The sequence below is a fragment of the Bos indicus genome, chromosome 3 (assembly GCF_029378745.1).
Source record: "Bos indicus isolate NIAB-ARS_2022 breed Sahiwal x Tharparkar chromosome 3, NIAB-ARS_B.indTharparkar_mat_pri_1.0, whole genome shotgun sequence".
Taxonomy (NCBI): Eukaryota; Metazoa; Chordata; class Mammalia; order Artiodactyla; family Bovidae; genus Bos; species Bos indicus.
This window is the reverse complement of record NC_091762.1, coordinates 29,360,520-29,373,405: the sequence shown is the minus strand read 5'-3', so window position 1 is coordinate 29,373,405 and position 12,886 is coordinate 29,360,520. Positions and strand designations below refer to the sequence as shown.

General features: G+C 34.2%; 1 protein-coding gene across 2 annotated transcripts in view; it reads right to left on the bottom strand.

Moving 5' to 3' along the window:
- Window positions 1-1,359: 1,359 nt before the first annotated feature.
- TRIM33 (tripartite motif containing 33) overlaps window positions 1,360-12,886 on the bottom strand; it is a 144,482-nt gene continuing 132,955 nt past the window's right edge. The window contains exons 16-20 of one of the 2 annotated variants that reach the window (XM_019956764.2): window positions 11,094-11,217; window positions 9,929-10,003; window positions 7,816-7,968; window positions 6,383-6,433; window positions 1,360-6,303 (exon numbers count right to left, since the gene is read on the bottom strand). In XM_019956764.2, coding sequence (XP_019812323.2) covers window positions 6,091-6,303; window positions 6,383-6,433; window positions 7,816-7,968; window positions 9,929-10,003; window positions 11,094-11,217 — 616 coding nt within the window. In that variant the 3' untranslated portion in view covers window positions 1,360-6,090. The remainder of the gene's footprint in view (window positions 6,304-6,382; window positions 6,434-7,815; window positions 7,969-9,928; window positions 10,004-11,093; window positions 11,218-12,886) is intronic. The other variant, XM_019956765.2, reaches the window with a different exon arrangement.

The window sequence follows — 12,886 nt, the reverse complement described above, 5'->3', positions numbered from 1 at the left end:
TGAATAACCTGAAGAAAAACCAAAGTCATATTTCTTTAAAGAACAGCCTACACTCAGTCATTAATCTAACCCGCTGAACTCTTGCTGCTGTCTAAACTGGAGCAGGTCTTATCAAAAGGTCATCTATGGCTTCTAAATTCCTACAGTTAATGGCCAGTTTAACATTACTTCATCTCTTGTTCCAACACTTTATCACTGATTTTTTCACATCCCTTCTTGCAGCCTTTTTCCATTATGGCTCTCCTGGCTTTCTTTCATGACTAACCATACTGTACTTCTGAAGTCTTTTTTTTTTTCCCTACTCCTTAAATGTCTCCTGGCTTTAAGGATTCTACCCTTCTCATTCTATAAATCTCCTAGGCAATAATATACTCTTACACATTGTTACTATTAGCAAGTGGCTCAACTCTGACACTTGTTGGTGAATGCCTACCATGTGCTAGGCATATTCAGTGAATACAACAGACATGATTCCTGATGTATCTTACAGATTCTATCTGCAGCCCAGGATAAGCACCAGAACTATCCTAGGACACCTACCTTCTCCTTAATTTTCCAGAGGAACTTTAAACTCAACAAATCCTCAAATCTATTCCTTTCTCCCCTTATTTTAATAGGTACCACATAAAATATCTTAGGCAACCACATGGCGTCAGTTACTGGGCCATTGGGATAGTTACTGAGATAGCTCACTTTTTAAAGTTCTCTAAAATTTGACTGCCATTTTCCATCTCCACTGTTAGATAACTTAGGGCTCACCTAGATTAGGAACAGCCTAAAATTGCCTTTCCAGTACCAATCTCTTCCATAACTCATTCTTCTTAATCAGATCAGAAAGATCATTTTAATTATGTCAACTCACTAAGCCCCATCCTGCTTAAAATTCTTCAGGGACTCCTTGTTGACCTCAGTGAAAAAGCCCCAAGCCCCTTTTATTATAACTTTCTGCATGAAAAGGATCCTGCTCTGTTCTTCAGCTTAATATTTTACTACTCCAATTTACATTCTATTCCAGTTAAACTGACCCCTTCAGTCCTGGAATACAAAAATGTTCTCCTTTTACTTTTAGGCTTCTGTATATTTATTCTCTTCATTTTCTCTTTTACCTGGTCCTGTCTTTTATGAGTGAGAGAGATCATTTTCCTGATGAACAAAATTTGGGGTTAGATCCTTCCCTGTGTTACTAACTATATTCTGTGTTAATCCCTATCATTCTCAAATGGAGTATAACAATTTGGGAGGGCATGGACTGTATTTTATCTTGTTCATGAAAGTATCTCCGGTGCCTCACAGAGTATAAATTTTTAAAATCTAAGTGATTAAGTCTCAAAGAGGAGGAAGAAAAAAGATTCATTTGAAAACTTTTTCAATTTTCTAATTTAATAGAAATAACCAAAACAACGTGGCTTTCAAACAAGGTTTTAAACTAATCTAATACAACTTCTACAACACATTCCAGAGCATTATAACAAGAAATATTTACAGGCAGCTAATGTATTAAATAACCATGAAAAGAAAACCTTGCTTTTATTACACACCAGCAAAAAACACAGGAATAGAACAATTAGAAACTGCAACCTTGTTTCAAAAAAATTAAATATGATTATTTAGAGAATACAATACCACAGAAACAGCACTTTTTCTTTCAGAATCATATTGAAGGGTAGTTAACTATGTGCAAAAAAAAGTAACTGTAGTATTAGTAATAATAATGAGGAGAGAGAAGAGGGGAACAATAATGAGGGGAAACAAGGAACTAGTAAGGCTGTGAGTTTAACCCTTTCGTGTGTAGGTACGTCTACAAAGAAAATCAAAAGGCTTTCAAATTGCACAAATCTTGTTATAGGCTTATATACATGTTTCACTGTGATTTAAAATATAATTAATGCCTACATTTTCAGACCAGGAGCAGACATGCATTTCGTCCTTAAGATTGAAATTTAGGCCACACTTGAAAGGGAATATTGCAGTGGCACTTGCAAGATCATTCCAGTGCCCTCCCACATACAAATCTGGAGAATTTAAAAGAACAGCATTTTTAACTTTAAAGATCACTTGCTAGAAAAGGGCTAAACTTAATTTTGTACATTTTGTAGTTTGATTATAATAAATATTTCCAAATTGACTTATTTTTGAAGATAATTTTCTTTCTCAGATACAATAAAAATATATAAAAGACCACAAAGGCAAACACAAGGAACTAAGATGGAAGAAATACTATACGTGCATTTTGACCAAGTAAAAGAAACCATTATATCAAGAGTATATGTTGAAATCTGAAATGTCTATGTAAACTGTGGCATATAAATTTTCTTAAAAAAGTACCTTCGATTTTTTTACTCAAATGCCTACTTTTAAAAAAATATGCAACTTTCCCCAATTTTTAAAATAAAATGCCACAATATATTGTCATTAGGTCCAGCATACATTTAAATTCCTTAATTTTTAAAAGATAGATTGGGTGATATGCATACAAACTTTCCTATAAAATCACCATCCACGAGAGGATTATGACATGCTATTAGGCAACAGACTTAAAGCAGTGTTATTGCTTTATCAAGGAGAAGGTAACTGTGGGAAATAAACATCCAGGTCTGATATATGATGATCAAGTTGTGATTCACCTAACACCTTGGATCACCTCAAGCAGATTATTAATATAGACAGTATGAGTTAAGAATTCGTGGCATGACTTAAGAACCTGATTGTTTGAATTAGGGAAGTTGGGGAGGGTAGACTACTATAAAACTACTCACTGATCCAATGTTGAGTATGCAAATAAGCAGTGCTGACCTCAAGAAATGGCATTTTTTATACTTCATATGTTGTATATTAGTGGGCATGGATAAGGGATTTTAAAAGGCCAAGGGAGATGGGGCCACAGCATTTACTCCATTTTAAATACTAAGAGAATAATGGATGGTAGGCCACAACCCAAGAGCATAGTCCAATAAACCTAAGACTACTGGCTTATTAAAACTAATCATTAATAGTTACATGGCAGGATACCTGCTGAGGTAATTGATAAATCCACAATTTGCAGACTATAAACCTTTTGCTTCTATTTAAAAGTGTTATTTCTTTGGAGTAACTAAAAATCTCAATGTTGTAACAAAAAAATTAGAATTAACTAACTTTAAAATTTATTTAAAATTTCCTTATATAAGAATAGAAGTCAGAAAGTACCTTGTTGATTCCAAAAAGAATAATTTTGACGGTGGATTCAATGCCTTAACCTTTCTCTAGTAATGATTTTATGTTTCAGTAGAACTTGACCTACAACTTAACCATACTTTGGAACACATACATGCTTCACCTTGCAAAGCAGTTCTCTCATTCACTGTATCAGCTGACCCAAGTGCTAAAAAATACAAATTTAGGCCAGAGGAACAGACCGAGGAACACTTTGTTCTTAGTGGAAATGAAAAATGAAGTGTGGTGAAAGTTTAAGGAAATATTTAAATCTTCAAATCAAAAATACTACCTTTTAACAAAGAATACAATTTTAAGGGAGTATTAAAACAAACGGACTTCAGGGATTGATATTCAATGTTTGTCTTTTTAAAACATTAATGAACAGGAAAATGTAAGATATCTGAATATAAATTTTTTATACTTTAACAGGCATGTTTAGTGAATAAATCAGCTTAGAAACACAGTGAATGATGAATGTGAAAGAAAAAAAGGTTTAATGAAATCTACAGTGAATACCTTTATATAATGGTGGTTTGTTGATAAGTTATATAATTTAACAGTAATTCCTCATCAGTATGAACCTACCTTCTGTTAACAGAAATGGAACCTATTAAATGCTGGCAATAACTGGCTTTTTAAGAACCAATATTAAAAGAAAATAAAAACCAAAATCTCCATCTGACATGTAAATGTCTTTAAGGGAACACATTAGCTTTTAAGGCCCCAAATATCAAATATTTTACTTACAATTTGTTTCTGGTAGAATGTGTTATCTAAGACCATGAAAAGGATTCACATGAAGAGCAAGCACAAACTATCAGCACTCAATGGCTTGGCAAAATGAAGTTACATTGCTACTCATCACTTACCAAAATGTACCCTTAGGTAAGTCTCCTGATAAACAGAAATCATGAATGTTGTAGGAAAGAGGAAAATGCACATAGATAAAAGTATTTTAAAATAATTTTTCCTTTTTATAAGAAATCTGTTCTAAAGAATTTGAGATTTGAGTAAATTGATAAGTTTTGGTATATGTTTTAAAGTTTAACTTGTAACAACTGAAAAAGCTAAAAGAAAGCCACAGAATGAAGTCAACAGCAATAATAAAACTAATACACCATTAGAAGGCTTGAATCATATTCATGTTTACCTCCACCACATGTTAAAGAAAAACAACCCAAAGAAATTTGTGTAATAACTTCTTTAGAGCACTTTATTTGATTCAATACGCACTAAAAAATATTTACCTCTTAGACAATTATGTCAAATAAGTTTTTCTGAGTAGTCTACTGTCTGAACTGTTTAAGCTGAATTTGTAAAAAGGCAAATGATTTGCCACAAATATGCTGACATCTGAAAAATATCTAATGGCAAGTCTTCTATTTTGGTCACTTTACATTCTAGTATGTCCATACAAAAGTAGGACTAAAATTTTTAACTCAACAAAAGAGAAGCCTGTACACAGTCTAGAACACACATCTTGGATCTGAGCATCACAAATGAAGAGAAGAAAAATGAAACAGAGCCAAGGTGAGTTTATCTGCCTCGGGTGCTAAAATCAGGGTCGTAAAGGTGGGTCTATTCCAGTAACCATTCAAGTGGGGATTGATTGGCTCATCTTCAGGATATACTTACAGGTCTGTTCTAAGTCCTTAAAGCCCCCAGTCCATGCAAATGTCCCACTTGGTGGACGGATGAGTAATCTAACCCCACCGGGTTTATTTCAATATTTTGATATTTTAATAATAAGCTGCTTCTGAAGATTTTCTGAGAAGTCTGTTCTCTATTAAAATAAGATAGAACCTCAAAATATGAATGTGAACATTAGAAATAGACAGCATATATTACAAATCCATTCTTGATAGGAACATTAGTAAGAATACATATTAGCTTAAAAAACAGGCTCAGCAAATGTTGCTGATCTGCCAGAAGTTTTAGTTCACTATTTACAAATAAGACAAAGTGAAATACAGAAAATTTTACACATTTGGTAGTTGACAGATAACTGTTTGCCAATAGTGGTCTATCAGAAAACCGATATGAAGGAAGACGGGGTAAGAGCCAGCTGTCACCTCAATCAAATTTTAAATGTACAGAAAACTAGATTAATTTTCAAACAACCATTCTACCTTTCATGGGAATAAATGTGTGATCAGATGATTTGATTGGGAAGTACAATTCTGTGGAAGTATTTTCTGGAAATGATTATTATAAATGATCTGCTACTGAAGAGTTACCATATTTATTTCAGTACAACACTAGAGTTGATTAAATGAAGTTCAATAGGCATGTTTCCCAAAGTCTTTAAGTATGAACAGAAAATCTACTGTTGAATTATTTTAACCAATATAAAAACTAAGGCCCAACAGCATCAAAACGAGATAAAATATAATGGCATGATCTAATGTACATCTGCACTGATTGATATCAAAGTGGAATCTGAGAACTTTGATTTTTGACTAGAAAATAACCCAGTATTGTATATGTGTGAAGGGAGAGACATGAAAGTCATTTTAGTAAATGTGCACTCTAGTCCAAAGAGACAACTTAACCAGTGACATGATCCTTAAGTACTTGAACACTCAGTATTTGCACCAATCAATACCAAATGATCATCAACATCAGCCCATTCTAGCAATCAGAACCATTCTCTGAAGTAACAGAAATCTTCAAATCATTTCACTTTGACTTTTGTTTTCACTTTTAAAGTTGCAAATAGAGTCCTTTCCCCCTTTCTTGACCAGAATGTGTTTTCTGTCCATTATTTCAATCTAATACTGTGTAAAAGCTATCATCTTCTTCAAGAAGGAGCCCACTGTAGGCAGGATATTCCAGCAACACTTAAATAGAAGTTTTTCTTTCTTTTTTGAACAACTGGTTTAAGTTCATGTCATTTTACTTTATATGTACTGGTCTCTCATCTGACTTTAGGCGTTTTCTGCGGGGCTGAATAAAGTCTTCATCAGAGTCCTCAGTTACCTCACCATCATCCTCTTCCTGCTCAAACTCTGGCAAAGGTGCGAAGGTCCTGTCTGAGTAGATCTCTGTGAGTTTATCTTCAAAGTACAATGCAACTGCTTTCCCTGCCTGAGCTACTTCTGAATCAGCCTGCAAGCAAAAGATAGGAATATTCACCTATTGGTAATGCATATTCCTTCACCAAGTTTGCATGGTCTGAAAAGCTTACCTTCAAATTAATCTCTTGTGTTTCTGCATAAACTTGAACAACTTTCATCATCTAAAAAGGATACCAGAGTCAAAAAAAAAAAAGGGAAATTATAATCCTTTCTAAAGTTATAAGACTGCATAGGATTGGCGACGAAAGTCAGCCATAATAGGGGGAACAAACTGCTATGACCAGTTCAAGAGCTTCCTAAAATTATACAGAACATGGACCCACTTTCTTTACAAAGCTATTATTAAAGCTACTGTGAAATTTTCTCAAAATTCTGAATTAGTGAGGTCAACCTGAATAGGAGTTGCAAAAAATTATTTGAAACAAATATAAGAAACGTTTTGTTTTTTTTCTAACCAACAAGCTTTCAACAATCAATCAGAATTCCATCTGTGTGGTAATTTGTTAATCATAAATTGTTTAACTATCATTAAAATAGGTCTTCTTCCTGGCAAATGTTATTAGCTATGGCTCATGAAAGCATACTTATTTGAAAATATCTGAATTAGAAAATAAGACAAGAAATTTGGGACTGTATTAATTTAACTTCAAGAGAATGAGGTTTTCCTACATTCTCTGTGACACACTGCTATAAAGGCAACAAAACTTATCACTAATATTTTTAATATGAAATTAAAAAGCCACCTAGATGCTCCTAGAGGCAACTCTGAGTACATTTCACATGATTCAATGTGAATTTTTTAGTAATATTCATACGGCATTCAAATTTTATCAGCAATAAAGAAACTTCTAGTAATCTGAAGATTTTGTGGATTCTCATCCATTTTCTTCTCTTATAATAATTAAAATATTCCTTCACAAAAAAGAAATTTGACCTTCCCAAAGATAACAAAAACATCCCTGAAGGTGATATACATCACATTTCTACTAAAGGCATGGATAGCTCATCTTTATTCTCAAAAAAAATACATAACCAAAGTTAATGAAAGTCATATTGCTGAAATGTTGAGAAAACTCAACGTTGTACACTCTGGGTTACTAGTCAAGATGAGCCACTTGAGTTTATACTTTTAAGGTTCTATATTTATATGGTCACAAATGAAATCAAAGACACTGGTACAAATCCCTTTCCTAAATGTATCCAAAATGTAGGCTTGTATGTAATCATTTCCTACAAAATGTACTTAACTACAGACTATTTTCTATGCTTATCTCAACCCTCAACATATTCAGGAAGGGATATCCAATAATATTCTTAATTTATTACATTATATTTAAGTATATATTTCAAATTATATACAGTAAACTTTCTTCTTTGGAACTGTGGATGCAATCAAATTTTACTTTTGACAGACCTGGAGTAGAATAATTTTTTCAAATCAACAGAAAAAATCTCTTGGCAGGGAAAACAAAATCCAGTAACAAAATAAGCAAACAAACAAAAACTAATAATCCAAGACTCTATAGTTTGGAAGCTAACATACTTCATTAAACCTTTCACAGTTCTTGAAGATCAAACGAACATCAGCCACAAAATCATCTGGGATTTGGTAGTGTTGGGAATGTTTTTTCTGAAGCTTCTTTTTCACGGTGGATAAATCCATTGGTTTCTTTATAATTTTATAGTAGTTTGGTATCTAAAGAAACAAATAAGGATAGATAAGGATTCTCCAAAAATGCCAAAGTGTTTAATTTGAAAATGCGATGTATATTAATGTTAGAGAAAAGTATGTGTTGATTAAGCCAGCTGTGTGCAAATGTGGAGTATAGTGAATTGTACTTGAAATCTTCTGTCACAATTACATGAAAATCAAATCACATTCAGAATATGTGGTAGTCTCCTTGGTCTTCCATGAAGGACCCAAAGTTCCATGTTTAATAAGGAAATTAAGGGGGAAAAAAAATCAATCAGCAAGGAAAGCCAACCACTAGTGTTAGGGACACACCTTGCCCATCAGAATTGTATGACTTTAAAATAAGGAAAGAAGATTACAAAATGTATTGCTATAGAATATAGTATCCTTTATAGAGGATAAAACCTTATATCACAGAACTCTGAACATAGCAACAGAGGTGAGACTGTAGTGACACAAGAAAAAATTTTATTAACCATTTAGTTGCCATGCCTTTCTCTAGGGGAATCTTCCTAACCCAAGAATTAAACCTGGGTCTCCTGCATTGCAGGCAGATTCTTTACCATCTTCAGCCACCAAGAAAGCCCCTATTATCCACTTAGTGGTCATGCTTGGGCGTTCTGGCCCCAACTCCTGGGCAGAAATCTGTATCTTTGCAAAAATAACTGAACACAGAGAAACAATTTTAAAAGTTCATTAAAAGAAAATGTTGGAAAGTAATTTTCTACCGTAAAGTCCCTGAACTTGAAGACCAGACAGACTTCCTGGTGTCAGATGATTACTATCTGAACAAAATGTCTTCCTTGTATCTAGAACCTTTTACTCTTTCCATTTCTAAGCCTCCCTAAGTAAACAAATTACTATTCAATACCCTATATAACAGGTCTGGTATTCAATAATATCTTAATTCAACAATCAACAGCAAGCAAATACAATATGTGTAGCATATTCTTATCACATTTATAATGTATCCCTGGTATTCCTTTTACTATAGGATTTTAGAGTCTTTATTCCTTACAAAAACCTGCTTTAAGAAAAACAAAGCGCAAAGGCTTGGAAATTCTCCCCACAGTCTTCTATTAATCTTGATTGTTCATAAAAGAGGGCTTATGAAGGCAAAACCATTATAAAAGGTTCAACGTTATACTTTTAATCAAATTAATACTTGCATAGAGATTTTTCTCCCCAAGGTACAGATCTTAGAATCAATCATACAAATGAATTTTAGAAATAATTTTGTTCAAATTCCCTCTCTGTAGTTAAAAGTAGAGGCAGAAAATTATGTCAATCTCCCCAGCTATAAGGCTGGTTAATGGCAGAACTAGGAAAAGTCAAGTGTTCTAATTCCTAGTTCAAGACTCTTTCAATTATACCTGTAGCTGTAACCCTTATGTCCATTTTAAAAGTAAAGAGGATGTAGAAATCATACAACTGAATTTTAGAAATAATTTCATTCAAATGCCTCCTCTATAGTTAAAAGTAGAGGCAGAAAATTATGTACATCTCCCCAGCTATAAGGCTGGTTAATGGCAGAACTTGGATAAGTCAAGTGTTCTAATTCCTAGTTCAAGACTCTTTCAATTATACCTGTAGCTGTAACCCTTATGTCTATTTTAAAAGTAAAAGAGGATGTAGAAATTAAGTTTTGATCAGAGCAACAGTCTTTAAAAACAAACTGCAATTTCAACAGTGAAACTCATATCCATTTAGCCCTAATAACACAGTAAGTACTTCTTATTACTCAAAAATTTTATCAAATACTATGCTAAAATTATTTTACACAGGTTATTGTATAGAATCCTGAAAATAATTCAATGAGGGAAGAAACCATTTTAGAAAAGAGACTGGATGAAGAGATTATTCAAGCCTGAGTTTTAACATCAGCAGACTAAAGCCAGACCCCGTAGTCTTAAATATTATACTAAACTTATTCACCAAGAAAGTACTAAGGTAAACAACTCACCGAAGCAGGAACTGGTTCCTGGAATTCAATACTTAATTCATGGCAATAGAGGTAAAGCAGAAGACGTTCACATTTCTGGCCCAAGAAAAGAAAAGAAAACCCATGAACTGTTTTCCCCCCTAAAAAGATATTCTTGAAAATGAGGACTTTATCAGTATAAAGTATTACTACAATAAACTGAAGATAAGCTCTCTACATACTAGCTATCCTCCTACATATAGCTTATACTAGCTGTAAATACAAAATAAAACTACCTGTTTCCCACTTAGTTCTCAGACTGCAACTACCTTCTATCCTACTGTATATAACTTATTTACCTACTATTACCTCTTATTGCTACTCATTTTAATTCCCCAAGACAGGCGAGACACATGCTATTCCCTTTCTCTTTGAAAGGATTCCGCTCAGGTTCAAAATGAAATAAAAACTGTGTCTTCTCAATCCAATTCAAGAATTTTGTTATACAATCAGAAATGTTTTTGTAACACTCTAAACACATACTTTCTCCTCAAAGATAGTGGAAGATGGATTTATGCATTAGATCAAAGTCAAACAAATCGTAACAGCCACAGAAGTCTGTGAAAGATATTCTCTGTCTTTGGAGATCAGAGTACAGAACAGTTCAGCAGAAATCCGAGTGAAATCAGATGAGGATTTTGGATTTCATTCTTAATATGATGGGTGCTTAGAGGATTTTAAGCATGGAAGCGACAGACCTGTTTACCTATTTTAAAAAGAACACAATGTACTGCACAGAAAATGGACTGCGAGGGTCAAGAGTAGAATCAGGTTTGGTGAAGAGATCTTCTAATTTCTGGCTTGAGCAAGAGATGACTGGTGGTACTATTTGATGGGAATTACTGAGACAGGAAAGCAGTTTTTATGTCATTATTTTCTTGCCTTCGTTTTTTGAAGGAGAGGATAAGAAACCAAGATTAGGCTGGGAAATGTTAAGTGTGAGAAAGCTAAATTTAAGAGCCTAGACCTAAAGGCTCTGTAAGGTCTATACACAAAGATTTCAGAAGTCATGAACGTATATACCATCAGATAATGTGATTAAAAAATGAAAAATTACCAGGTTATATGTATGTTACACTGAAGGAAAAAAAAAATGTATAGACAGACAACTACAGAATCCCTAATAACAAATCAACTTGCCACTTACCCTTTGGTCCACGGGGCTTAAGCCCTGTGCAGTTTTCCCCTTCTTACTATGTTGCAAATTATCACAATCGTATTCAACTTCTGGCTTCCCAATATCTCTGCAAAATGTGCATATCCAGTCCCCACTAAAGAAGGAAACAGGCAGTCAGTCTTTGTAATTATAACAAAACTCACTCTAGGAAAGCTAGCTCTCTAGAGGTTGTCTTCAGTTTCCTTGTTTTCTTTTCTTTCCAGTTTTTGTGGAACCAAAGAGGTACTATTTTTGCCAAATCTCATAAAGTGAAGTTATATGATTAAAAACGTCCCAAAATGTCTCCATTCTTCAACTGATTACCTTCTGGAAAGCAATATAAAACCACTACCTCCATTAAAAATGGGTCTCTTCATAGCACAAAGCTGATGATCAGCACTTGCAGCGTAAGACCAATTTTTTCAAAACCCCAGTATTATCACCATGGTGACTTCATACACATGAAGAAGAAAGGAATACAGGATACAGAGGTCCTCAGGTATCTTCTTTTGGCATGCAATGCCAAAAATAAAACAATTATATTTTCATAGCTAGTCTTTTAAATCTGCTCAGTTAATAGTTTTGTTTACATCATGATTTCTGTCAAGCTATAAACTCCAATTTGATTACTTCGTATGCATTTTCTCCTTTCCCTCCCCTCATCTCACACACACACATATATATATACATATTCTAAGGATTATACTAACACTATGTCACCTTTTCAATTCCTCCCAAAGCATCTGCCTTTGAGAGAAAGTTTTCAGTGGCAAAATTCTAACGTTCCAGCAGATGTTACTATCCAAAGGAAACAAAAGTATAAAAAGCTTTAATTTCAAGACCAAAATGTCAATGCCTTTCTTTTCTGAAAGAGTAAACAAAAAGAAGGCTCTTATTACAGCTATGGCAAGTGACTATACCTTCTAAAATTTAGGTAAAATTACAATTCTTCAGAAAAATATTCTGGCATTGTTCATATATACCCAGTACTTTTCTAATCCTAAACGTTGAATTTTTCAAAAAGGGTAGCACTATTCAACTAAAACCATTGCTTCTTAGGAATCTGAGAGAAAATGTGAATCTTTATCTAGAGGCAAAAAGAAGCTGAGCTTTCCAAAGGACACTTAAAAAATTTTGGGGTTAGAGATGGAGAAGAGGGAAGGCTCAAAGAATTAAGTATGATTCTATTATTTTATGGTCTCTGAAATCAACTGGAGATGAAATAGCATAAACATAAATATGTTAAATGGAAGGGGAGAAAAACAGCTCCAAATTCTACTACTTGTAGATGAAGAAACTAATCCCTGAAAATCAGTGAACTGTCCAAGTTAGTTAGTTCACTACAGAATTATGACGAGACTACAGGCGTCATCACCAAGCCCAGCACATGTGTTCTACTGTGTTAGCTGGTATCATCAGTTTGTACTGCTGCTGCTGGTGCTGCTGCTAAGTCGCTTCAGTCGTGTCCGACTGTGTGACCCCAAAGACAGCAGCCCATCAGGCTCCCCCGTCCCTGGGATTCTCCAGGCAAGAACACTGGAGTGGGTTGCCATTTCCTTCTCCAATGCATGAAAGTGAAAAGTGAAAGTGAAGTTGTTCAGTCGTGTCCGACTCTTAGAGACCCCAAGGACTGCAGCCTACTAGACTCCTCCGTCCATGGGATTTTCCAGGCAAGAGTGCTGGAGTGGGGTGCCATCGCCTTCTCCAAGTTTGTACTGAATGCTCATCAATTAATATTTTAATGTTTGAAACCAGATTTACCTGCCATGGGGTCATACAATGCA